Below are 25,633 nucleotides of genomic sequence, written 5' to 3'. Positions count from 1 at the left end.
AGATGTCTCTTGTTCGCTTAATTCCCTGGGCCTTCAACACGAAGAACGATTGATTCCGGATTATGCAATTGGTGGATTTGTTTCGGTCCGCCTCTTTTAATGCTGACGTCACACCCTCTATATATTCTCATAAATGGGGGCATTTCCGTACAATCCAATACGGTATCCTATCAGACATTGGAGGGTTATATCTACCCAACACTTAGTTTCAAATGGGCCCCGTCGCCTAGCGTTAACTCCCCCCAGCCTGGCCGACTGAGTTGTATTGGGTTCTACTGACCATCGAGCACATCTGTGTCTCCGACGTTACAAGGTAGGGTTTCGTCAAAAAGGGGGCTCATATCTTATATTGTGCTGGTGGTCAATGCTGCTGCGCTAACTTCAGCAGCTAATGCTAACGCTGCCCAAGTTCATGTGTTATATTTGCATAAAATGTGAAATGAAAATGTACATCTTGCCATTCTTTAGATAACCACAGGTTATATATTGTGTAACAGTCGCATCTGAGTAAGCCATAAGTTATGATGTTGTTTTGGAGATGCTCCTTTGTCGCAGTCAAATGTCAACAACTGACGTCATTTTTTCCTTTTTGTTTTCGTAGATGTCTTAATGAATTTTGTGTACCTGTGCATACAACTTCACTGCATTAAAAGATGCACTATGGAAGTCTTTAAGTTACCTTCCTCATTCGTCCATTTTCTACAGGTTTCCACCAAGTACGTTTAGACCAACAACGGTAGGATGGCAGCTATTCCAGCAGGCGGTTCTCTCGTGGCGACCACCGACTACTACCGAAGTAGGTATCACGTGTAAAGGCTCAATCACTCAAGAACTGACTGATTATTTAAGGCTGATTTGTTGTGGTAAGGTCTTGTTAGTCTTGCCAGAACATATTTGGTCTCATCTCTGATGCACTCACTCTCTGTGGATCGTAGTCTATAAAGGATGCTGTGAATCAATAAAGCACGCCTCATAACGGACAATCACAAAAGAAAACGGCTAATCGGATATAAACTGCAGTTGATAAAAAGATGTAGTGCACCATATGAATGCAAATAAATTCCCCCAAAATGAAGCATATTGAAGGTGTTCAATAACTTTTCTTCTGACATGCATCCAACCAGCATTCACTGTGCCTGTAGCCTAGGCCCTGTGGAAAGCACTTTCTGTTGTCCCTCAATCTCCCATTCGCTGGGTAGGACTACTCCTTTGTTTCTCATTTTGGTTCTTGATGATTTCATAATCTGTCCTAGGGCTGAACGATTTGGGGAAATAATCTAATTGCGATTATTTCTACCAATATTGCGATTTAGTATGAAATTTTTCTTTTTAAAAGTCATTATGATCTATTATTCCCTAAACGAGCAATAAATCAATCTTTAGTATGACCAACATTGGAAGCAGTTAAAGGTCCCATGACATGCTATTTTATGTATTCTTTAATATAGGTATTAGTGGGCAACTAACACAGTATTCAAAGACGTTCCCTAAATTCAGCCGTGGTGCAGAGTTACAGCCACTCCGAGCCAGTCGCACATTGAGCTTCCCCCAAATGCGCTGTTTCGGTGGGCGTGTCAAGGAGGAGGGTGGGGGTGTGGCCCTGAGCAGCTTGCAGCCACCATGCGCTCTGTTTACAGTGGATGTATCGCAATGGCGAGCCGCACACAGCCTTTAGCCGTGTTCTGTAAATATTCTAGAACACACGGGAGTCCTGGAGCTCTATATCTAAATATGATCATATAGCCTACACAGATATCTATATCATATAATATATATTATCACGGCCAAAAGCTGTGTGAGCCGATATTATGAATCTCAAACGACCGCGTTGGGTTCTCCGACGTTCCTGGTTCTTCAACGTCCACATCAATGTGAATACACACACTGTAACGCAAGTGTTTCTTGTCGGTTCTTTGACGTGTCTTGTATTTCCACAACGAGACTGTCGTGGGGGTTATCTGAGCCATGGTTGAGAAGGAATTGGGGGAAAGGAACTTTGATTTGACTCGCTGAAGTACATGAACTGCGACATGCCGCCGGTTGCCGCGAGGCACCATCGCCCGGCAGCGGGCAGCCGGCAGCAGGCAGCGCGCGGTTCAGTAGACTTCAGGTTGATGTGAAAGTGGAAGAACCAGAGACGTCGCAGAACCCGACAAAGTCGTTTGTGATTCATAATATCGTCTGGAGGCGCACACAATATGTTATATGATATAGATATCTATGTATATGATATTATTTAGATATAGAGCTCCAGGACTGTAACGCAAGTGTTGTACACTTCCTTGTTATTTGGATAACAGTTCTGCTGTTGGTGTGACGTCGGACTCTCGTATCTGGTATTTCTACAACGAGACTCGTATTGGGGGTTATCTCAGCCAAGGTTGAGAATGAATTGGGGGAAGGAACTTTGGCTTTGACTCCCTCAAGAACATGAACCACGACAAGGAGGAGAAAGGGATCTTTGCCGGGCAGCGCTTATGCACCTCCGCCGGTGGTCCCTCAGCGGGGCTCAAGCGGGAGACATTCGCCGCCAACAATCCCTTTCTCCTCCATGTCGTGGTTCATGTTCTTGAGGGAGTCAAAGCCAAAGTTCCTTCCCCCCAATTCATTCTCAACCTTGGCTGAGATAACCCCCAATACGAGTCTCGTTGTAGAAATACCAGACGTGTTATGCGCCATCACACCAACAGCAGAACGGTTATCCAAATAACAAGGAAGTGTACAACACTTGCGTTACAGTCCTGGAGCTCTATATCTAAATAATATCATATGATACATAGATATCTATATCATATAACATATTGTGTGCGCCTCCAGACGATATTTTGAATCACAAACGACTTTGTCGGGTTCTGCGACGTCTCTGGTTCTTCCACATCAACCTGAAGTCGACTGAACCGCGCGCTGCCTGCGACCGTGCGAGCGCCACATGTGTGTGTGTGTGTGTGTGTGTGTAAATACACACACACACATGTGGCGCTCGCACGGTCGAGTCTCATTGGCGGGCCAACGTCTCTGGGCGGGCCAGGCAGAGTAAGGGGAGGAGCTGAGATTCCTCATGACGTCATGAGCACAGATTTCCAAATCAGCGCGCTTGAGCCTCCGTTTTTTCAAAGGCGAGCAGAACAGCTAGTGCTCGTTTTACACCAAACGCAAGTTTTAGCCACTGGGGGACCATAGGCAGGCTAGGGGAACTCATATTTATGTTAGAAAACCTCATAAATTGAGATTTTCATGTCATGGGACCTTTAACATATAAAACACTTTCCTTTAGGCCAGGCCTATGTGTTGAGATGAATTGAAATGACTATCTTTATTTAACTATTGAATTGTATAATAAATACAAATCTTACTAAACTCCAGTCAGTACAGTAAAAAAGAAACAAAGAAACCCCCCCCCCCCCCCCCCCCCCAAAAAAAGACTTTACGAATTGCATATAACCGCGTTCCATTAAATAGCGATATCTGTTTGAATTCGATTGAGCGATCAGCCCTAATCTGTCCTGTTCGTCTCTCAGGGCGCATCGGCTCTACGTCTAGTAGCAGCTCCTGTGGCAGTTCGGAGTACACCGGAGAGGTCATCCCCCACCACCCAGGTCAGCCAACCGCCCTACAGACGGAATTAAATAACATCTGGTGTCCCTCCAAACGCACTAAAGCCAGAACGAATACATCTGGTCGGCTTCCGTCAAGTAACATTGGTGTGTGTGTGTGTGTGTGTGTGTGTGTGTGTGTGTGTGTGTGTGTGTGTGTGTGTGTGTGTGTGTGTGTGTGTGTGTGTGTGTCCAGGTCTTCCTAAGCAGGACTCGGGCCATTGGTGGTCAAGCTTCTTTTTCACGAAGCCCACTCCAGCAGGGATGACCACACTGGCCGAGGAAGCGCAGAACAAGTGAGTCCCATATGAATCGACGCGTGCACTCGCATAGCTGTAGAGCTGCATCCACCATACATGTAGACGTTCAGCGTAACATAATGTTGTCCCTGTCCATTTCATATCCTCAACCATGGTGCTTTCCCCGGCGGGTGCGACTATAACGATTCCGCTCTATCCTCCCAGGGCTGGGGTCCCAGGGGTCGTGACAAACGGTCAGATCACCTGTGTTGCCAAGGAGATGGTGGTGCAGCGGCAGCTGAGTGAGACCGGAACACCCACCTCGCCCTAAGCACGGGGGGGGGGGGGGGGGGGGGAGAGGAGGAGGAGGAGGAGGAGGAGGAGATCGTACCAACGCTAGGCGACGTCACGCTGACCCATTTAAAGACCAATGTTTATTTTTTTTATTTGTATTTTATTCACATTTGGACCGGCTGCCATTGGTTGTTGCCCTTGTTTTTTCAAGGAAAGAAAATGACAAAAAAAAGATAAAAAAAAAAACTAATCAGTGATTATTAAAAATGGTTCGGTTGACCTTTGCCCCGCCTTTTTTTATACATTGGGGCCACACTTGATGTCATGCGGGCATATGCAACGTAGCGCATACAAGCACACTGCATTTATTATGAATTTTTCACTTTGTTACCCTGTGATTGTATACATTTAATAAAGTAGACTCTTGCAGCCTATGTTCTTGTCTATGGGGTTTTGTATTTGTACGTAGGGCTTGTTCATCCCTCACCATTACCACTGTATGGTCTGGTATTTCGATTTACTCGACGGGCAGCAATACTGCAAACATTGCCCCTTTAACAACCCACAACATGGTGTCGCTGTGTTTATACCACTGAAACAGGGACTATATTTTTTCAGTTTTGGGCCATCTCACAGTTTTGGGCCATGTATCCATGGCCTTGTATTTGATTGCCACTTGATTTTCAAGCCTGCATTCCCTGACACCTTCGTGTTTATTGACATGTAAAATGTTGTGGCAGCCTTTTACTTCCACTGTATCCAGGCTCCTCCCTCATACTCGATGTGCTGATACAGTACTTAAGGGAACACCTAGAGCCTGTCATGTGTGGGTGTTGGTTCTAGTACAACTCTATTGCCAAACAAAAACAGTTATGTGACCACTGTACTAGCCCGCGATCTGGAATGATGTCCCGCCATTGTTTCAGACTTCAGCGGCGCTGTGGGGATCGTCTGCTTGTTGACTGGCAAGATATGTAGCTTCCCTTAGGGTATATGGCTAACAGTGGAGGCTTCTCCATTGAGGAGAGGGAGGAAGATCCTCCCTAACATTGTTGAGAATAAAAAATGTAGATTGCCCTGACTATTGTAATGAATTAATGCCCTTAAATATGACTACTTTATTGCCTTCGAATATATAATGTTCGTTTCCCTGGGTAAAGGGACATTAGCACCCCCTATCGCCTTTTGACAATTACTTCAGGGAGGAACGTCCTCCCTCCGCCTCCGTTGACTCCCATTCATTTTCCCGAAAGTACTGGCGGCCGGTGGATAACATGGGTTTCAATGGGAGAGAGGAGGAAAGTCCTCCTCTGAGTGGGTGGGACCTTAAGGGGTCTGATTCGCGCAAAAATCTATCCGTCTGCGCTATGAACCAATAAGTAGGATCCCTGGATGTTGAGCAGTGTTGCCAGATTGGTCCGATTTCCCACCCAATTGGGCTACTTTTAACCATGTTAGGCTGGAAGAATTATCATTGGGCGGGAAATCTGCCCAATCTGGCAACGCTGTCGATAACAAACCCGGTCTGCGTTGCCGCGGTGCTCAGTCTGAGAGACGCAGAGCAAGTGAAATCTGCGATAGCGAGATCCTAAATGCACAATGGAAACATTGGAAACGGAGGACATTGTTAACGTCATATTACAAAAAGCATTCCATTCATTCAGTTACAGTGCTAAGTTAGCGACCAAAGAAAGAGGTAGACCACTTCCCAAAATCAAGGTCTCCAGAAGTAATGGCAACGTCAGTGTTGTGAGTATTACATGGTTTGCTAGGTACGCAATGACTTACTGGTAGCATTACAAGCAATTGTAACTGAAAATAAACATAGCTAAATAACTTCAGTCAGTGAGGGCAAAAATAGGCCCAATGATAGCCCCAGATTTTTTTATTTACTTTTACAAATCAATAGTAGGCCTGATTTGACTAATATGCTTTGCATCCTTTCCTTCTCAAATTACAGTGATGCCACTGTGGCTTTGTATACATTTTGTTCACATAACTCCCTCCCTTCTATTTTGTAGTTCACCAAAACACCCTGAAACAACTTGAGTCTCACATTCTTATGCCACCATACACCAACAGTGCAAGCAGGCCAATGGCAACCAAGCGCGCAGTCCTTCCTCCCTCACTTTAAAAACGACCAGCCGCCACTGATGGCTAATATATATATATACTAATACAACCTGCTTAGCCTAATTTTGTAGGCTGAGGGCTATGTTTATTAACCTCTCCTTGGCGATATTTGTCCCCCACAGGCATCCTGTTTCCCTGCACTATTTTAATTACCTGGTTAAATCTAGTTTTATTTATTAAAAATGTCCTTTCTAAGAAGGTGCTGCATTAATTAAACAAGCTATTAGGCTTAACACGCTGGTGAGGCAGTGCTCTAATATTAATTGCCAAGATGGATTTCCCATCAACCTTGCCTAACACTCCTTGTGGTTTCAAAATTTTTACAGTTATACTTACCTCTGCATTTTTTCTGACATCTGTGTAATTCAAACCGGTCGCAATGCACAGGAACGGACATAACTATGAATCCCGGACAACAAACACTGCTTTTGCCTCAAGGTTATTTCAACAACCGCAGCGAGAAGTCTCTCTGCTGACCACAACCTGCTGCTGCACATCCTGACACAGCAAGTTGCCTCGCCGTAGTGTGAGATTGTGTAAGCGACAGTGACTGGTGCACCTATGTGTCTCTATGGAACAGAATGGGAGAGGAAAAACAAACAATGTAGACGCTGTGCAAAGGCCTCTCTGCATGACGGCGCTGAAAGCCTCAATTTGTTCTGCGTTTGAAGTGCGCCCAGTCCGGCCACACAGCACTATTTCCAGGTCAGTGAGTGTGTGTGTGTGTGTGTGTGTGTGTGTGTGTGTGTGTGTGTGTGTGTGTGTGCGGCGGGGGGGGGGGGGGGGGGGGGATGGGGTGCTTCATTAAAATGGGGCCTGAACAATCCAATTTCCCCCCTGTATGGCGGAACATCTCAAATTAGGGTTACATTTATTGTAGTTGTGCATCAAAATATCAGATTGTGAAGGGTTAAATAAATCACATAAATTACATTGTTTCAAATAAATCTGAACCAATGTATTACATTTCAATACAGGTTGGTATCTATAATACCCGCCTGTCAATCCCAGTATCCCTCCTGCCATATTTCCTCTTCTTTTTCTGTATCTTCCCTTCTAGGAGAAATTGTCTTAATTCCTACCTCTCTCCTTCCTATATCATTTTTTGGATCATGATTAGCAAACTCTTATACAGGCCATGGTAGTGAAGCTCAAGAAGATTGAGCACTGGCTAACCTGTATCTAGATAAATCGTAGAGAATCACAAACGTTCCTTGAGATTGTACTTACATACCATTCACATAGTAAACAATAAATATAACAAACTAACTAAAATCTTACTGTTTTAATTGTGACAGCCCATGTTATTAGAAAGTGCCGTGGTATAGATATCTTTCAAGACAGCCGTCCTTCTAACTGGGAACAGCGGCATGCTTTATCCCCTCCCCTCGTCTGATCGAAACATGAGGCTCCTTTGGCAGAAGCTTGGCCTGCTGGGATACATTCAATCCATAGTTTACATTTTCCTGCCTTGAGTGTTGGAAACTTTCTATACTGTTTCCAGAATGTCTGAGGACCCACAAGAGTTAAGAAGTATCAACCCACTTCTAGACAAAGGTCTTCTGTAGCAGAAGCCCACTGCTAGAAGTAGGAATTACGTAGAAGTAACTCACTGCTAGGAGTAGGAATTTATGTAGAATTAACCCATTGCCTAGGACTAGGACTTATGTAGCAGTAACCCACTGCTAGGACTAATGTAGCAGTAACCCACTGCTAGGAGGACTTATGTAGCAGTAACCCACTGCTAGGACTTATGTAGCAGTAACCCACTGCTGGGAGGACTTATGTAGCAGTATACCACTGCTAGGAGGACATATGTAGCAGTAACCCACTGCTAGGACTTATGCAGTATTCCACTGCTAGGACTTATGTAGCAGTATACCACTGCTAGGACTTATGTAGCAGTAACCCACTGCTAGGACTTATGTAGCAGTAACCCACTGCTAGGACTTATGTAGCAGTAACCCACTGCTAGGACTTATGTAGCAGTAACCCACTGCTAGGACTTATGTAGCAGTATACCACTGCTAGGACTTATGTAGCAGTAACCCACTGCTAGGACTTATGTAGCAGTAACCCACTGCTAGGACTTATGTAGCAGTAACCCACTGCTAGGACTTATGTAGCAGTAACCCACTGCTAGGACTTATGTAGCAGTAACCCACTGCTAGGACTTATGTAGCAGTAACCCACTGCTAGGACTTATGTAGCAGTATACCACTGCTAGGTCTTATGTAGCCCACTGCTAGGACTTATGTAGTATACCACTGCTAGGACTTATGTAGCAGTAACCCACTGCTTGGAATTATGTAGCAGTAATCTGTTGCTAGGAATTATGTTGTGGTTTTCCATTGCTAGGGCTTTTGTAGCAACCACCCACTAGGGCTTTTTTTAAGTGTTTGTTCATTTGCGGTGTCCATTCAAAAGGAGAAACGGTCCTCCGGTTTGCCGGCCGATGGGGTTTGTTTCGTTCTTCCTATTTCCCCTTCGGGTTGGCTGGACTGTCCGAAGGCTTGGTGAGGGAGGTGCGAGGGAGGGAGGAAGAACCCAGGACCAAGCTGACCCATAGTCCTCGGGTGCCGAATCTCCCCGGGAATCCTGCGTAGGATCAGATTGTTTGTTTGACCGTACAGTGCCTGCATAGTGCATCGTAAGTGCCTCAAACTGTGTGTGTGTGTGTGTGTGTGTGTGTGTGTGTGTGTGTGTGTCTTTGTGTGTGTGTGTGTGTGTGTGTGTGAAGAGTAGGTAGGTGATTATTAAGTAGGCCATTGTAAAAGAGATATCCTTCTGAACTCACCTGGGGGTATTGTCACTGTGACCCACAGTGTCATCTGTCTGTGTCTCTGTCTGCCGGAGGCGTCCGTCTGTCCGCTCGACTCCAGCACTGTCCAAGGACCTGAAGGAGCCGAGATGAAGAACAGGATGTAAGTAAAGGAAGTATATTATTTTCCAGACAGAAACTCTAGCGTCAGAGGATGACCCTGGTGTCTGGGTCTGGTGATGATGCAAATCTAATGTGAACCATTGCTCTTCGAATACACTGGGGTGCTTGTTGAGTTTGGACACACCCGAAACAACAGTAACCCCCCCATCAAAACTCCCTCAGTGGAACAGATGGTGGTTCAGCAATATCTGTTAGGGTTAGGGTTAGGGTTACACATGTTGATATTATATATATAGATATATAATTTATATATCACACGTGTATGTGTGTGTGTGCATGCAAGCTTGCGTTTATGTGTGTCCATACTTCTCTTGAAGTGATTTCTGGCTAGTAGACAGGCTGGAGAGTTAACACTGGTCATGATGCCTGACCTGTGGAAATATGTAGAGAAAGTGAATTTCATAGAGGGATAGACATAGGTAGGCATAGGTATAGATTATAAATTCCATTTGAAGTGACTCTGGGTCAGTGCACCCACAGCTGAGCGCCTGAACATGCAGCATTGTGTTTACATGTGATTATTCTTGTATCTCTCATTGATACTATTCCACTCATGGCACAAGATAACCCACACTCACGCACACATACACATCCATGCACAGTCGCACAAACACACACCATAATTGATAATAATCCACTCAGTGGCATGACAAAGTACACACACGCCCACACTCACACCTATTTTTCCTCTCTCTTTTTCTATATCTCAATAAAAATTAATAAGTGCCTAACAGTTCTTCACACTTCAAGTGAAAGCACATTTACTAAAAAACCAATTAGTTATGGTTGTCTGTCCAAGTGCAAGTGTGTGTGTGTGTGGGGTGTGTGTGTGTGTGTGTGTGTGTCTTTGTGTGTGTGACGTGTATGTGTGTGATGTTATGTTGTTTAAGTCATAGTGTCTTACATAAGACAGTTAGCAGCTGCTGTAAGTCCACACGTCTTCTATATGACATGGAGATGGTGTGTTGTGAAACCCAACATCTCAGTGAGAGGCTGTGCTGTTGTGTAACCCCACATGTGTACGACAGTGGGAAGCTGTTCTGTTGGGTAATCTTTTCTGAGATGGTGAGACAGCGGGTTCTCACTCAGTGAGATCTAGGTGAGAGGTTACAGCGGCACTCTGCTGCATTTTTTTATTGCCCCGCCCCCCCCCCCCAAAACGCACACATATATGCAAGAATGTACACACACACACACACACACACACACACACACACACACACACACACACACACACACACACACACACACACACACACACACACACACACACACACAAACAAATGCACACAAAGAAGGAAAGATCAAACTGATCAAACAAATAAACAAACAAACTTTATGAAAGCAATCAAACAATCCAGCTCTAGTTCATAAGCCTCTGGAATACTTCATGAGTCACAGGGCTAGTTTAGCTGGACCCATCGCGGGTGCATCTCACCCAGACATAAAAGGGTTACCCCACAGCTATTTCAGTACTGGCGGAGCCCACATTTGACCTAGATATTTCGCTCAGGTATCAAACAAACTGCCAAAGTTGCATTTCGACAACATCATATTCTTCCCTCCCAACACGCGCACACACACACACACACACACACACACACACACACACACACACACACACACACACACACACACACACACACACACACACACACACACACACACACACACACACACACACACACACAGCAACCCTGACCTGCCTGTTCAGTGGTCTACTGGAAGCTCTTAAACCAATGAAGTGACTTGGCTACGCTTATACCTCTAGCATAATATAAACAATATGTTTGATGCAACTTTCACGCAACATTTTCTGTCATTTTCATTCGTACTGGAACTGGAACATTCCTGTCATTAATCTTAGCATTCAAGCTCACATTTGATAATTACTTTTGATTATTCAAATCTATCCTCACAATATAATCAAATGATGAACATGATATTGGAGAATAAGTTCAAGGAGATTCTAAGGTTTTAGGTTGTTCTGTTTAAAGTATTAATCACAGTTTATTATACATAGTTAAAATGATTAATGATGATTAAGCATTGGCTTTGGTTGGTGTTAAATATCTCACAAATATCCTTATAAGATAATGGAACACAAATAATAACAATAACCTGAGTGAGGTTATAGTATAATGTGGCTTGACCTTCCATTATGGTCCTCTTCGTTAGTAAAATGAGCCAAATACGAAAACATTATAATCAAGAAAGATGACGTCATTCATTTCTCCACAGGTGACTTGTCTATTGCCTCAAAGTAAACAAATAATTAGAAATATTCAATAAAGTTACTGACCGGTCTCGCAATGTGCCCAAGAACCAACGTGTTTCAACCCAAAGAAAACAATAAAGTTGATCGTTATGCTGCAGCCTGTACCATTCTCTCTACCATTATCAAGGTTCAAGGTTCAAGGGTAGAGGTGCTTTATTGCTATATTACAATTACAGAAGCAGTTGCTGGCAATACAATTCTTGAGTCTCAGGCTCCTTCAACTGTGCAACATAAAAATAAAAGTATAAGAGAAACACAAATAAAGAGAGCTGAGACCTAAATAAACAGGTGTGAAATGATAACAGACATTGTTATACATATGTCGACTGTTATAAAGGGGCATAGTGGTGAGCTAAGTTGCTCAGGAGTTCAACAGACTATTCGGGTTAGGGTTAACCCTTAGGGTTAATATTTTTGGTTGCCGGGCAACCAAAAATTGAACAGTATTCAGTTTCCAAATTCTGATGAAATGTGCTTGTTGTTGTCGGGCAGCCAATGTATTAAGGTCAAAGAAAAACTTGCATTCCACAAGTTAAAGTCTGAACGGAGATCACACACTAGAACAGGAGGTCCTTACATACATAATTCATTGACCGGCATAATTTTATCAAACAGCTCCTTCTTTAAAGATTTCAGTTTAAAAGTACCAGGCGGGGAGAGATGGTGAGTACGGCTATATTTAAAACTGAAATCTTATAGTGCCGTTTACCTTACCTCCCAACGGCTCCCGCAGCTGGGTGGTTCTGTGATCGGACTGGATCTACCGACGCTCACACGTCCAGGGAGAGCCGGCGAACCAAACCCCCGGGCTGCTCACCACGTCGGCTGATCTGCTCTCCAATGAACCCCGAGGGTGGGATGGATACTGGTCGGAGGGATGGACCAGCGTAAGGATCGCAGAGATGAGATGTGAGCGGGGTGAGAGACGCTCCGTCTTTTTGGCGGAGAGCATAACTTTGGCCTCAGCGGAGTGCACATGCTCTTCCCTGTAGACATGCTCACCCCCACAAATCCGCTCTCACACACACGCACACACGCTTAAACACATACACTCATGCTTACACACACACACACACACACGCTTACACACACACACACACACACACACATACATACACACACGCATACTCACACACGCGCGCACGCACGCACGCACACACACACACACACACACACACACACAAACACATCATCCTTGAATTGTTAACTGAGAAAGAAGCCTCTCTCCCCATACCTTCCTCTTGTCCTGCACTCCTCCTTCTTTCTGTTCTTGCCTGTATGTCCCTTCTGGGATTACAAAAGCACCATCTTATTTTTCTTTCTCTCTCCCTTCACCTTCAATCCTATCATAAACTACTCAGATAACTGCAATTGAGTTTCTTTTTCATGTAATTGTAGTTATTTTTTTGAGTGTCATTATTTTACAAGATTTAAAATTGTAACACTTAAAATTGCCCTACATACATAATTAATTTGGTCACGAGTCGTTTGTTTAGACAAACTACATTTGTTGTTAATTCGGAAAACCACACTGAAAGAATGAAAAAGCCAAAAGAAAGATAAAGTCAACAGCTACACTAGGGCTATGTGTTCAGTAATCAGTACCCAAACACAAGGATACAGCACATGCATAACCTTCACCTTTCGTTGGAACCAGTGGAAAATGCCAGTGTGTGTCCTCGAGCATCAATTAACTGATAGTAATCTGTATCTGTGGTGGCATTTTGAAATGCCATCCCTCTTTAAATGTTTTAGCGTTGACACTGAGCTCCAACCAAGGGGAAGTCAACGTATTAGTCATAGACTTTGGCAAACTTTTGAATCTTGTACACAATAATACATTTGATGGGGTGAAGAATTATGAAACGCCTGGATAAAGTCCCTGCGCGTCATCTAGTGGCCATCGAGGGAGAATAGCTCTGTCGCGTCAACTGTTGGGATCTTGAATATAATCGTTTTCTTTTTTTTCAGGAGCATAAGCCCATGGGGGCTTATTACACTCACTTATAATTAAAGCATAACTATGATAGGCCTAAACACATACATCATTATAACAGCACAGGGTAAATTGTGGATTTACAAATGATGAAAGAGCTTACTATTTACACGAAAGTTCATGGGACGAAATGGCTGGTGTTCAAATGTATTTCCCTGAACATTTGTCTGTTTATGCTCCATTGTCCGGTACGAGCTAAACAGGGATGTTTTTTTTTTTCACCAATCTTACCATTTGAGGCCTTACCGTAAGCCTATGATAGGTTATGTGGCTGAAGTCGCTTTAACAGAAAGCAATTGTTTATCAATCTCATTTGTTTCTTCATCTGTCCATCATTTCCCAGCCCAGTTCATCAGCGTACAGGCGAGGTCTAAAAGAGAGATATTAAATCATCATTTCGATTTACCTCGTCATAATTATTGGATACTTATTTACAATTTCGACGTATAGTCATTTTAATGTAGGCTAGGTTATTTTCCATCATTTTTCAGGTTTTCCTCGGGCGGAAATTTTTCTTCCATACTATCTAATCTGCAATAACACCATAAATGATAATAACACTTTCAAGGCGTTATCTGAAAGTGCTGATCATCACATTTGAGCATCAACAGTTTGGGGCGGGAGTTCAGAGCTGAACTTCTCAAAGTGGGAGTCGCTGTAAAAAAGGAACCCTCAACAAACTTCCGGTCGCTTGTGTTCCTGTTTGCACTAAACCCACAGGCTAACGTTATGGGACAACTTTTGTGTCATTTTAAGAAAAACTAGGTTTCGGAGGAGTTATGCAAAACGTAGTCAATAGCAGGCTGGGCGTTTCGAGTGAATAACAGGTATGCCTCCGTGTCTTCGAGCGTGCTTCATCCTTTAATGCTCAGTAGCCGGCTAACGTTTCTATTCTACAGAACTGATCGCTAACCGTTAGCAACGCCATCTGCTAGCAACTGAGCTCCTATGAACGACCTTGTGTTTGTTGATGAATGAGCACGATGTAAATATTTTATTAATTCATATCAAATGAATGGCCGGAGACTATGCATATATGTTGTCAATCAACTATCTGTGTTTTAACTGGTTAGAATAAGTCCTTATTTTCACCGACACTGTTGCTGTCAGCGCCTGCCACTCAAGATTCCCCCGCCCCGGCGCGTTCAGCCAATCGGAACATCTTTCCACTAGATTGACTTCACTTTCAGCCAATGGAAAGCTCGCTAATCTATGACATTCCTTCCATCAACGTTTAATCGGGCTGGCTTCTCTTTCCGGCGCAGTGCTCTGGATGCTGATGCTGAGGACGCCTGTATCCAGTAGAATCAGTTGACCAAGGCTCGCCAAGATGTTACATTTCTTGAGGCTGCAGCATTATGTCTGCGTGTATGTTTATGTTTATCTCGGCCTCCTACTTATGTTTATCACCGGCCTGCAGCAGGTAGACGCAGCTGCTGTAACGGAGATGGCCAATTTAAATTGGAAACCGTTCATTTACGGAGGGATGGCCTCGATTGTCGCAGAATTCGGTACGTGATGCACAAAAGCATTCGCACTAGCTGTTTTTCATGCTAATCTTACATTTTGGTAATGCCGACCACATATACAGTAAATCATCACCTTGTATTTTATAGCATCGCAGATCAGCAGAGAACCCTATACTTATGCTGCAGTTGAGTTTAAGTACTTAACGAGATAATTGACCATGGTACATCACACATTTGACTTGCTGTTTAAGCTTGGAGTTGTTATAATGTCATAGCATTGCAGACATATTTTCTTCAATAAGGTTATACAAGACAACAATTTATAATTACATTTATTATCTTGTTTATAAGTGTTGAATGTTTTTTAGTTATATTTTGTGTGAAGGCCCATGTATTCTTACCCCACCACAACTTTTGATCAAAAGTAATCCTTGTTGCTTCTTATGTGACTACTGTTTAGGTTATGTTGTTTTGGTACAGTTCTACAAACATAAATGTATTCTTGTAATGCAAGATGCCAGCAACGATGCTTGCCAGCAAATAATTCACTAGCTCCTCTTGTTTCATATACGTTACATTATTCAAGCTTGCATACATGCATACATACATACATACATACATACATACATACATACATACATACATACATACATACATACATACATACATACATACATACATACATGAATATATACACACAAAGTTTATAGTTCATTCACGGCTATGATTTCCCTCCACAGGTACGTTTCCCATCGACTGTACCAAGACGAGGCTACAGGTCCAGGGTCAGGCCCAGTACATGGAGGTGCGCTACAAGGGGATGTTCCATGCCCTCTACAGGATCGGCAAGGAGGAGGGCGTCAAGGCACTCTACTCAGGGTGATCATTCAACCTTTTTTGCCCATGAAACACCTATCTACTTCTAGATGTCAAAAACCTTGTCACCGGTTTCGAGGACTAGCTCTGGAGGAATCCTATGATCTCTTAATGGCTTAAAATCATCCCAGTCCCCTGCTGGCATTGGTTGTTCCACTCCGGTGTCCGACTACGGCTAAAATTATACCCAGGGTCTGACCACACATGGTGATTATACCAGAGATAATATACCACATCAAGTCTGAGGTCCGCTCAGGTCAAACTCACTGACCGGTGCATCTTGTTAAAGTCCTCAAGGGGCCGGAAGGGGAGACGTGTTTACGAAAATAAATTCATGAGTGTGTGAGCCGATAGGATTTTCAGATGCTTGTTCGCAGGCTGTGTCAACACACCAAACGTCTTGCACAAACAAACTTATAATGAACAAGCCCATAGGCAAATACAGTAACGTATACATCTCAACAATTAAATCTTTAAGATGATTTCATTACAATCATGCATGTTTAGGACATGGTGAATGGTTGATGATAAACTACAACAAGGCAAGGGGAATACGAAGCAGTACAAACATATTTGTTATATCTTGTTGTTTGCAGTACTTTCAATAGCAAACCTATTGCTTTTGGATTTTTCCAAAATAGGACTCTGATGTAACTCTACCTTCAGCTTCCTGCTGTTAGTTGATCACTCATATCAGTAGGATATCGGGTTTGTGGTGGAGCGTTTATCAATTTTGGATGCAAAATTCCATCCTTATTATATTACTGACCCATAGGCAAATGTATTTATGGCTTGTTCCCACCGGCTTGTGTTTGCGCATGATCAGGGCTACACAATGAGGTGGACTACTGGGGTGTACAAGTGCAATGTTTGTCACATTAAATCAAGATCAAGCTCTTTTACCAGCCAGAAGTTAATTTTAAGTAAATTTTCATTGACATTTCAGGGATTTACCTGCAAGTATATCACATCATGAAAGGCTTATACGCACTTTCTCTTCACAGGATTTCCCCGGCGCTGCTGAGACAAGCTTCATACGGGACAATCAAGATCGGAACGTACAACACCCTCAAGAGACTGTTTGTCACCAATCCCGAAGGTCTGTTCCTTTTCCTTCAAGTGACAAGCATCCGAAGGATAACTCTGCTAAATTGTTAAACGTATAAATAAGGCTTTATCTCGAGGCCTTCAAAGGCATTAAAATCTTGTATATCATTTGCATACGTCTTAAATAATTGTTGTGACGGTCAGGAGTGTAAAAATTACAAACCTAAGGCCCATGAATGTGCAACTTTGATGCAGTTTTATGTGAAATCGATATTTATTTGCCTGCCGCAGCATGCACAAGCTGTGTTGACCCCTGCACTAGGGAGATAGCTTGTTGTCAGAAAAGCAGCACTGCTGGGATAAACAGACAGAATTAGAACAAAGAACGATACAAATAAATGCATGGACTCTAGATTGAGGACTGTCATTTATATTTAGCGATATTAAAGGTATAAAAAAATATTAACTTGAACATTAAAGTAAATGTCCTGCCTCTTTGGAAGCAGTCTGGTAAAAAATGGAATCAAGGCACAGCTTACTGCTTTGGGTGGCTGTTGAAGATCTTCACAAGCTCTCACAGGGTGTTTACACGATCTAGATTATCGCTGCTTATTGTTTTGTGTGCTGCTTAGTCTCACAAATCAACACTTGGATTGATATCTAAATTCTGATGGCAGATGAGCTCAAATCTGGGTAAACAAAGTGGTAGAATAATCATGGGGCTGGAGGGGGGTCTGTAACCTCAATTGGCTAACAAAAACTTGTCCAGCAGTAGTAAACTGTAAAAAAGTAACCAACGTTTTCAAATCAACACTGTGTAAACTGGCCAATATATAATATGTAGATATCCACTTCTGATGGCTTCAGCCATCCATTCGTTTTCTTCGGTAGAATATCTCTGTAACCAAAGAAACAAGGTGCATCTCCACCCCTTGCAGTTTCTGGTTTCCGAGGCTCTGTGCGGTCTCTGAAGTTCTGCTATAGGGCTTGCACATCAGAATGCATCATGGGATTTTTGGTTGACGTACTCTGCCATATTGAGAGGACTCAAGAGAGTTGCATTACTGTCAAATCCTAAATCAACGTAAATATACCATAACCTAGGTTAGACGTGGCAAAACTTTGTTTTGCCACGTCTCCCCGGGGAAACGCTGGGGCAGTTTCAAACACAACAATGTCGCCATAAAGAGAAATTATTTCACAAGTCATTCCTAAAAAATGACAGAAAAAAGGCTACAATGCTACTAAAATGGAGGCAGCCATTGTGATTTACAAGGCCGTTACACATTAGGGCTGCTGGATCTCATTTTAGGTGCTGCCAGACAAACCAAACTCTTTGCATATTCTCCTGGTGCAGCACGGCTGCTGCACGGAGGAGGCATTGGTCTGCGGCTCGTGTCTCTGGTTCATTATGACATGATAATGGAAACCATAAAGGACGGGCCGCTGAGATCATGAGGAGGGTTAAATGGTGGTTTTCAGTGTAAGCATACTCACGGAAACCACAGCCTATGCGGTTCCTTTTCTAATAGTCAGTGTGGTGTTTGCACTCAATGCTGCATGACGGATATGGGTTGACGTTGGAAACGTTGGAAAGAGGATGGTGAATTAGTTCAAAGCAAAAAAATATGAAGTGAAGTTATTATTTATTTTAATATTTGATTCGGTCTCTGTTTGGACACCATGTGCTACACGACTCGCATTATCTACCTAGGCCACTAGAGGGGGTTAGCGTTCTTCCATTTTGGTGCGTTCATTTGATTGTCCATCCTAATCATAACGTATAGAAAACCTATCTAAACACTGTTTCAATATTTCCATTCAAAATTGCCTGAATTGGAAGAATGAAATCTTCATGGGGTTTGAGTGCGTGCGTGTGCGTGTGCGTGTGCGTGTGCGTGTGCGTGTGCTTGCGCATGTGCGTGCGTTGGCTAAACGTGTATCCGGTGTCTTCCCTGGCAGATGAAACCATGGTGATCAACGTGTTCTGTGGGGTGGTTTCCGGAGTGCTGTCGTCCTCCATGGCCAATCCCACCGACGTCCTCAAGGTCATTCTCTTCATTACATTTACAAACTATTGTGGCGGAACGGGAGGCTTCTTGGGCTGTTACACTGTGGTAGTTTCAACAACAATGGATCAGAAACAGAAACGCGGCTAGACAGTAGGCTAGAAAGAGTTTCGTCTGTTATACACGTGTCGTGTGAGGAACAGTAATGATCTTCAGTCTCTTTAATGGAAACATATTTTGTGTAATAATTTGGTTATAACTTTTGATACCGATGAATTGATTAGTTATGCGATAATATTTCTGCATCAAAAGCGTTGTTTTCACGTGCATGTTAGTGAAAATATTAGTTTTAACTTGAATAATCGGCACTTTTTTTATCGGGCTCCATCCTCAATGATCACGATGCGCTCTGCCTGGTCCGTTTCAGATCCGCATGCAGGCCCAGGGTAGCTTGCTCCAAGGCAGCATGATCTCCAACTTCGTCAACATCTACAAGACGGAAGGCACCAGGGGGCTGTGGAGGGTAAGTCGTTGTTCGGGATCCGATCGCAAAACAAACGCACAGGAAGTTAAAACAAAACCTCAATGTTTGAACCCTGGACGGGTCTGGCGTCATGACGTGTGGTCCCGTGGGCGTTCCCCTTCTCCCCAGGGGGTGATTCCCACGGCCCAGCGGGCGGCCATCGTCGTCGGGGTGGAACTCCCCGTCTACGACATCACGAAGAAGCACCTCATCAGCTCGGGCACGATGGGAGACACCATTTTGACGCACTTCATGTAAGCATTGTATTTCGGTGTTCGACTTTCTGATCTCCAAGTGTTAGCGGTTCATGAATAGGTACGCAGAGGATTCAACCTATGCTAACGTAGCGCGGCGACGTCAACCGTGCTTTGACATTCTTGAGAATGTTGAGCTGCTGCAATGACGGAACAACCTGGAACTAAACATTGACCAATCCATTTGTTTCAAAGTGGACTTTAAATGAAAAGTAGTTATTTTTTTACTAATTCTCGCATATTTACATGTTGTTCTTTAAACGACAATGTTCCTAAATATGCAGGGTCCCTAACAAATAAATCAATAAATAAAACATAAATAATTGGTTATAATAGCGCCTTGAGACACTTTATTTAAAAGTGATCCCTCACTTTGGTAAGTGTACCTGCTTCACGGGCCTTATATCTGCGTCACCACAGCTCCAGCTTCACGTGCGGCCTGGCCGGGGCGGTGGCGTCCAACCCGGTGGACGTGGTGCGCACGCGCATGATGAACCAGCGCGCCCTGTCCGGAGGCCCCGCCTACAAGGGCACGCTGGACGGCGTGATGCAGACGTGGAAGAACGAGGGGTTCTTCGCCCTCTACAAGGGCTTCTGGCCCAACTGGCTGAGGCTGGGGCCCTGGAACATCATCGTATCCTTACCGGCGGGCCTCGGGCGCGGCTCTGAGGCGTTTGTGTGGTAGGACGGGGCAGGGGCTCAGTCTGTCTGGCTTTGGTCTATAGCGTGTGGGCTAACGGGACGGGCATGCAGGCTGGTTCGAAGGACTTCTTCCTAGCCGCTACGCGAATTTAGATCCTAGATCTTAGATTACTGCCCTTATTTGGAAATGTTAAATTTGAATAATGACAATAATATGAATAAAGACAATAATGTGTAGGTTTATATATAATGTTAATTATTATTTATTGTCAGAATGAGTAAGAGGGCGCCCCTCCCAGTTGCTAGGCGGGAGACTTTCAGAATTCGAAAAACTCAATAACAGTTGTGTCCACTCTAATTGGCTGTTCAACTGTGTGACTCAAACTAGCGAAGCTAGACTGGCTGGGCGGGGTTTTGGGAGTGTCTGTGTGATTCTTGTTAACAAAGGGAAAGGTACGGCTGGCCAGACTTTGCGGTTTATCTATGCGAGTTGTGACTTCATCGATAACATTATTTCAATCATTATCGATCAGCACTGCCCAATGATATGTCAAGGTCATTTAAATCAACGTCATTTAAATCAGTGCTTGGTATACATTCACCCTCTGAAATGCGCCACGGCATATGACCTTGGGACCTTGACAACGTGCCCCCAGTTCTTCATCACCTTCGAGAAGCTGAAGCAGATGCCCTTGTAACGCCAGCCTGCGGTCGGACACTCCTTTTAAACCATGAAGCCTACAGTCTGCAAGGGCCGCTTAAGCAGGTGCCCTCGTAGAGCCGACCTGGGCGGGACTCTCCTTTTTAACCATGAAGCGCGACTGTTTGTTAACGTGTTGGGTGCGTGTGTAAGGAGCAGAACCACTGGCATGTTCCTGATGTTGGCCCCCCATCCCCCCCCCCCCCACCTCACTCTCGATAAACACCAGCGCCTGCACGCACTCACCCCCCCCCCCCTCCCCCCCCCAAAACGACACGTTGATAAAGCGTCTGCTTTTGTATTTACTTTCCCATCACTTCTTTTTATTTATGTGTGCGGTGGTTTGAAAGCGGTGCAATACTAGAGCGCGTTTGTCATTTGTTTTTCACTCTTATCATTGTCGGCAAACCCTGAGCTGGCAGCTGAGGGTCTGGCTGAACAGGGGACGCCATCCCAGAGCGGACAAGATGGGTTTACTCACCGCTGCAAAGCCCGCCCCGCTAGTTATAAGTGTTTTTTTCCGTTTGGCTGACCAAAGGGCTTGTCTGCTTTGGTTTGGGTTTACTTGACGTCTTGGCATTAGCTTTATGTCAAGTATTTTATGAATGTACTTTGTTTTTTAATTTTTTTTATAGTTACAATTTAGGAACGGGTTCTTGGCAACCGCTCTTATATACGCAAAAGTGTGTGAACGGTAAAAACTATTTGTATAGACAAACTTTGTTGTGTGTGTGTGTGTGTGTGTGTGTGTGTGTGCCCTGGCCAGCACGTGATTGCATGCCATGTGCCATGGAGTGTTTTGCACTTTAATCGAACTGTTGTTGAACTCTGAGACTCTTGACACATAGGTAACCAATATTCAAGATTCATCAGGTGTGTCCCGCCCACTCTTCGCCATGGCGACATGCGGTGGGAGGGTGTGGTTCTGGGAACGGTGGACAGCATTTTAAAGTCTAACTATCTTTTCTGTAGAACCGACATTCCCACAAAACTGTATATCCTTACTCCCGAAAGCCAAATTCCGACCAGTTTTGGTTGTTACCATTTCTGATAGTGTTAACCATCGGAAAGCCTGATATGAATTTTTTATTTGGAATTATGACATGTAGTTTTACTAGTAATATTGCTAAAATGATCAATGAACAATCATGTATCTCAGTTATAGTTTCTGGGAGAAAAAAAAGACAAGGCAACGTCAGTGGCAAGACATTGCTTGACACTGGGATATTAGATTGATTTAACAAATTGAGGCTCTCTGTGAGCCTATAAATATACAGATGCAATTATGCATTCATCATGATTTGTCTTAAACTCCTTAAATTCCTTATAGGACCAACCCAGAATCCTTACCAAAGCAGCCTACAACTGCAATAGACTTATTTGTAGCCTTTTAAGTCACATCTTCAGTGTCCCTCATTGGTGATACCATTGTGTTGCGAGGTGGGGATCCACCTTCTGTGTAGATGACGTCTAAACATGGATGCAGTTCATTCAATTCTGATTCTAAGCACTTGTGCATAGGATGCACACTGCAAACCCCGGGGCATCGGAAAGATTTGCACGTGCTTCAGTTCTCATCCGTTATTTGCCAAAAATCATGCAGAGTTAAAGGCACCCAGTGCAACTTTCGAGGCTTAAAAATAAACATTCAATTTCTAGTATTTTTTACACGTAGTAAGTTTCAATAACTCCATACCATTACATACCGACATTTAAGCAGCAAAGATGAGACGTCGTTGTGTGGTGAGAACTGATACAAAATCGATAACAACAACAATGCCGCCATTTTCTTTATTTTTTGTAACCTACAATAAATAAAGCAGGCTTCCAGTCAATGGAAAAATGGCTTCTCCCCACCGGCGATTGTTGTTGTTTACGATTTTCTATCAGTTCTCACCACACAACGACGTCTCATCTTTGCTCCTTGAATGTCGATATGTAATGGTATGGAGTTATTGAAACTTACTATGTGTAAAAAAGACTAGAAATTGAATGTTTATTTTTCATTGAATGTTTACATAAAGTTGCACTGGGTGCCTTTAAGAAGTGCTGAGTTTCGCACCGCAGCATTATTCTGCTGTCATCCCCATTAGCATTGACTCTGTTCTCCACCCACACGTATTACAGGATGACGCACGGTATTAAGATGAACTTTGCATATACAAATATTTCTGTGTGTAGTCTTGACAAAATTCAAAAAGGTCAGTAATGAGTGTCAAGGTGTGCAGTTAGAAAGTGGCCAGTGAACGAAGGCAGAGACTGCCTTTAGCTGAGGATTATTCTTTTATTTTCTTCCTGGTTCTGGGGCTTCAATATGTTAGCCTGGTGACCATGCTGATTACGTGAACTCACATTTTGAGGTCACGTGATCAGCCTGGTCTCCAAGCTACCCATTATAAAGCACCTTGGGTCCTGAGGGCTATAGAAAAGGGAATAGTGTAAACTAACTATTAACAAAAATTTGGTTCATATATAATAATTACTTCCACCTTTTAACTGTAACCAAACAAAAACATGACAACTTAAGAATGTGAATCTTCCTTGTTACTGATTGGTCGGGTCAAAATATTTTTTTATTGGTTTTATGTTGTAGTTGCTCCTTTTTGGAGGCCTTTTACAGAACTTTTCTTTTTATGATTACTGTTTGTATCATGTTGCTTGGAGAACAACTTTCAGTATGTCCTGCCGGTATTTCTGAGACGGCTTTTCTTCCCCGTAGATGCAGACTAGAGACCTGTCTGATCTCTTTCACACAGAAAAATATATTATTTAGCCTGAGGTCTGAATATGCGTTACCTCATTGGAGCCTACACTTGACTTCCTGCTTTAGTCTCATCTCTATTGGATAAGAACATTTCATTGTGCTCTAACCCAGCCTCTTGGGATTTCACCATTGCTTTCATGTTATGTCACCTAGTTATTCGTTCACACATCCTTTTCGCAAAGAAACGACTTCAGGCTAATATAGAACATGAATAAATGAGGTAATCTATTGGTTATAGGAGTGTCTCCATGTACAGTCAACAATTTTCAATCAGTTTCAACCATGTCAAGTTCAGTTATGGTCAGCTGCCCTCATCAATTGTATGTTCTGTGCATCGTTACACGCTTGCACACACTTGAGATGACTGGTGTGTCAAGATGAGCAGCATACATTTCTGTTGTGCCAAATTCAACATACATGCTCCGAGAAAGAGCATATCTGATTATACGTAGCAAGTGGAAAATATTTTTAAACAAATGTTTCCTAATTATTTGGCTGAATGATGCAATTGTGCATATTATAATGGCGGAATTTGTGTTTGGTGTGGTGCAAACAGCTGTTTGTTGTCTTGGCTTCTTATATTTTGTAGATTTTCTATGATTTGATTGATAATTGGCAATACCCTGACTTCAACCAGTCCTTTAACATGTTTTTAATGTTTTATCAAAGCTAGATTTGTGTAAGAAGGTGTATACTTGTGCAGTACCTGGAGATTTAAACCAAAATGGATACACAAAGTGCAGTTTATTGTTGACATGGCAATTGTGGGAGGAAGGTTGCGTGTACAAAATGTACAGTCCTGGGGCTTGCTTTTCTGTCTTGCAAAATCCAGGTTCTTTTTTTTCACGTTGCACATAATGTTTTTATTTGTTTTTTAAACTTGTCTTTAATATGTACATTCAGTTCATCATAAAATGTCTGTTTTAAATATTCTTTAAATGTGGCGTTGGGCAAATATAATTGCTTTGGTTTTACAATAGGTACTTTTTAAATTGTAGTCTTTTTCAGATTACAGATGTTTGTATTTATTGTGTACTTCACTGGGAAAACCTGCGTTTATGAATGTGATCTGATTGCATTCTTTTAAATGATTCTGATAACTGATTGGTATCAATTGTTTTCCATGTATGTGTATGTCTACCCTACCGATCCAATTCAAATTAGTTATTCCAAACAAAAGCTGTGATCATTTAGTCATTTTCTCTTTTACAATTGGAATACTCTAGTACTGTCTCTTTATTCTACCACACCTCTTTGACAAAAAACATCATTTTTGCTGTTATTACCTGCTTAGTATACTGAGTTATACAAATCATCCACTAGTCTCTCCTACTCACCCTTTTTTGGCATGACGACTCAACATTTTGCCACCCCTTACAACAAGTTCATGTGTAAAGAATTGGCCGATACTTTTCAGCTCTACTGCACTTGGGCAACATGTCCATTGAACTTTTATGTCACAGTTCCCTCTCGATTGTTTGGGCATGGCTTGGTATGGTTGAGATGATGGGTCAACTATTATTTTTCCTTTTGCTAGTTTGTTTGGCTTCATATAAAAAGACATGTGGGCCTACTGTAATAAACGATATTCACTTATGGTTTTCATATTTCACTTGTCCTTTTTTGATCATGCAGGCATACTTACCCTAATGTAATTCATAGAACCCTTTGGACAGCTCGGCTTCAACAGAAAGGAGTGTCAAATAGTATTTCATTATTATTATTGATTGATTATTATTGCACATCGCTACCTAAAGATAAGGCATACACATCAGTGCGTTTTTAAACTGCAGAGGATACCCGACTACAGGTGGGTCACCGCCCACTGATCCAGAAAACTTAGTTGGCGAGGCCCCGCCCTACATGAGCTCT

General features: G+C 43.0%; 2 protein-coding genes and 2 long non-coding RNA genes across 6 annotated transcripts; 2 read left to right on the top strand and 2 right to left on the bottom strand.

Moving 5' to 3' along the window:
• The first annotated feature begins 131 nt into the window (after positions 1 to 131).
• On the top strand, positions 132 to 4,560 carry ppdpfb (pancreatic progenitor cell differentiation and proliferation factor b). The gene is made up of 6 exons (XM_060055991.1): positions 132 to 313; positions 706 to 796; positions 3,519 to 3,596; positions 3,790 to 3,889; positions 4,058 to 4,177; positions 4,212 to 4,560. Exons 2-5 carry the CDS (start codon positions 742 to 744, stop codon positions 4,161 to 4,163), a joined length of 339 nt encoding a protein of 112 aa, XP_059911974.1. The 5' UTR covers positions 132 to 313; positions 706 to 741; the 3' UTR covers positions 4,164 to 4,177; positions 4,212 to 4,560.
• A 2,553-nt stretch (positions 4,561 to 7,113) lies between these two features.
• LOC132460987 (uncharacterized) lies at positions 7,114 to 8,294 on the bottom strand. Its single transcript, XR_009526494.1, has 2 exons — positions 8,169 to 8,294; positions 7,114 to 8,059 (listed from the first exon to the last, which is right to left on the bottom strand). It is a non-coding gene; the product is annotated as an uncharacterized LOC132460987 (long non-coding RNA).
• A 203-nt stretch (positions 8,295 to 8,497) lies between these two features.
• On the bottom strand, positions 8,498 to 11,842 carry LOC132460985 (uncharacterized). The gene is made up of 4 exons (XR_009526491.1): positions 11,506 to 11,842; positions 9,510 to 9,574; positions 9,057 to 9,155; positions 8,498 to 8,857 (listed from the first exon to the last, which is right to left on the bottom strand). It is a non-coding gene; the product is annotated as an uncharacterized LOC132460985 (long non-coding RNA).
• Positions 11,843 to 14,148: 2,306 nt separating this feature from the next.
• slc25a14 (solute carrier family 25 member 14) lies at positions 14,149 to 25,362 on the top strand. Of its 3 annotated transcripts, none has more exons than XM_060057409.1 (8): positions 14,149 to 14,304; positions 14,898 to 14,988; positions 15,687 to 15,825; positions 16,827 to 16,921; positions 18,832 to 18,917; positions 19,306 to 19,655; positions 20,076 to 20,289; positions 20,954 to 25,362. In XM_060057409.1, exons 2-8 carry the CDS (start codon positions 14,925 to 14,927, stop codon positions 20,993 to 20,995), a joined length of 990 nt encoding a protein of 329 aa, XP_059913392.1. In that variant the 5' UTR covers positions 14,149 to 14,304; positions 14,898 to 14,924; the 3' UTR covers positions 20,996 to 25,362. The 3 variants fall into 3 exon arrangements, with proteins under 3 accessions (XP_059913392.1, XP_059913391.1, XP_059913393.1); XM_060057410.1 differs by lacking the exon at positions 14,149 to 14,304 and having other exon boundaries at positions 14,330 to 14,988; positions 19,306 to 19,401; positions 19,531 to 19,655; XM_060057408.1 differs by lacking the exon at positions 14,149 to 14,304 and having other exon boundaries at positions 14,323 to 14,988.
• Positions 25,363 to 25,633: the final 271 nt, after the last annotated feature.

The sequence above is a fragment of the Gadus macrocephalus genome, chromosome 7, assembly GCF_031168955.1.
Source record: "Gadus macrocephalus chromosome 7, ASM3116895v1".
Classification (NCBI taxonomy): Eukaryota; Metazoa; Chordata; class Actinopteri; order Gadiformes; family Gadidae; genus Gadus; species Gadus macrocephalus.
Note: the sequence above shows the minus strand (reverse complement) of the source record. Positions and strands in the feature narration are given on the sequence as shown.

What these genes read in the sequence shown, in the direction of transcription:
- ppdpfb (XM_060055991.1), top strand. Translation starts at nt 742, where the DNA reads ATGGCAGCTATTCCAGCAGGCGGTTCTCTCGTGGCGACCACCGACTAC. An exon ending in GACCACCGACTACTACCGAA is followed by an intron (nt 797 to 3,518) that starts GTAGGTATCACG and finishes TTCGTCTCTCAG; the next exon opens with GGCGCATCGGCTCTACGTCT. An exon ending in GGTCATCCCCCACCACCCAG is followed by an intron (nt 3,597 to 3,789) that starts GTCAGCCAACCG and finishes GTGTGTGTCCAG; the next exon opens with GTCTTCCTAAGCAGGACTCG.
- slc25a14 (XM_060057408.1), top strand. Translation starts at nt 14,808, where the DNA reads ATGTTACATTTCTTGAGGCTGCAGCATTATGTCTGCGTGTATGTTTAT. An exon ending in CTCGATTGTCGCAGAATTCG is followed by an intron (nt 14,989 to 15,686) that starts GTACGTGATGCA and finishes TTCCCTCCACAG; the next exon opens with GTACGTTTCCCATCGACTGT. An exon ending in GTCAAGGCACTCTACTCAGG is followed by an intron (nt 15,826 to 16,826) that starts GTGATCATTCAA and finishes TTCTCTTCACAG; the next exon opens with GATTTCCCCGGCGCTGCTGA.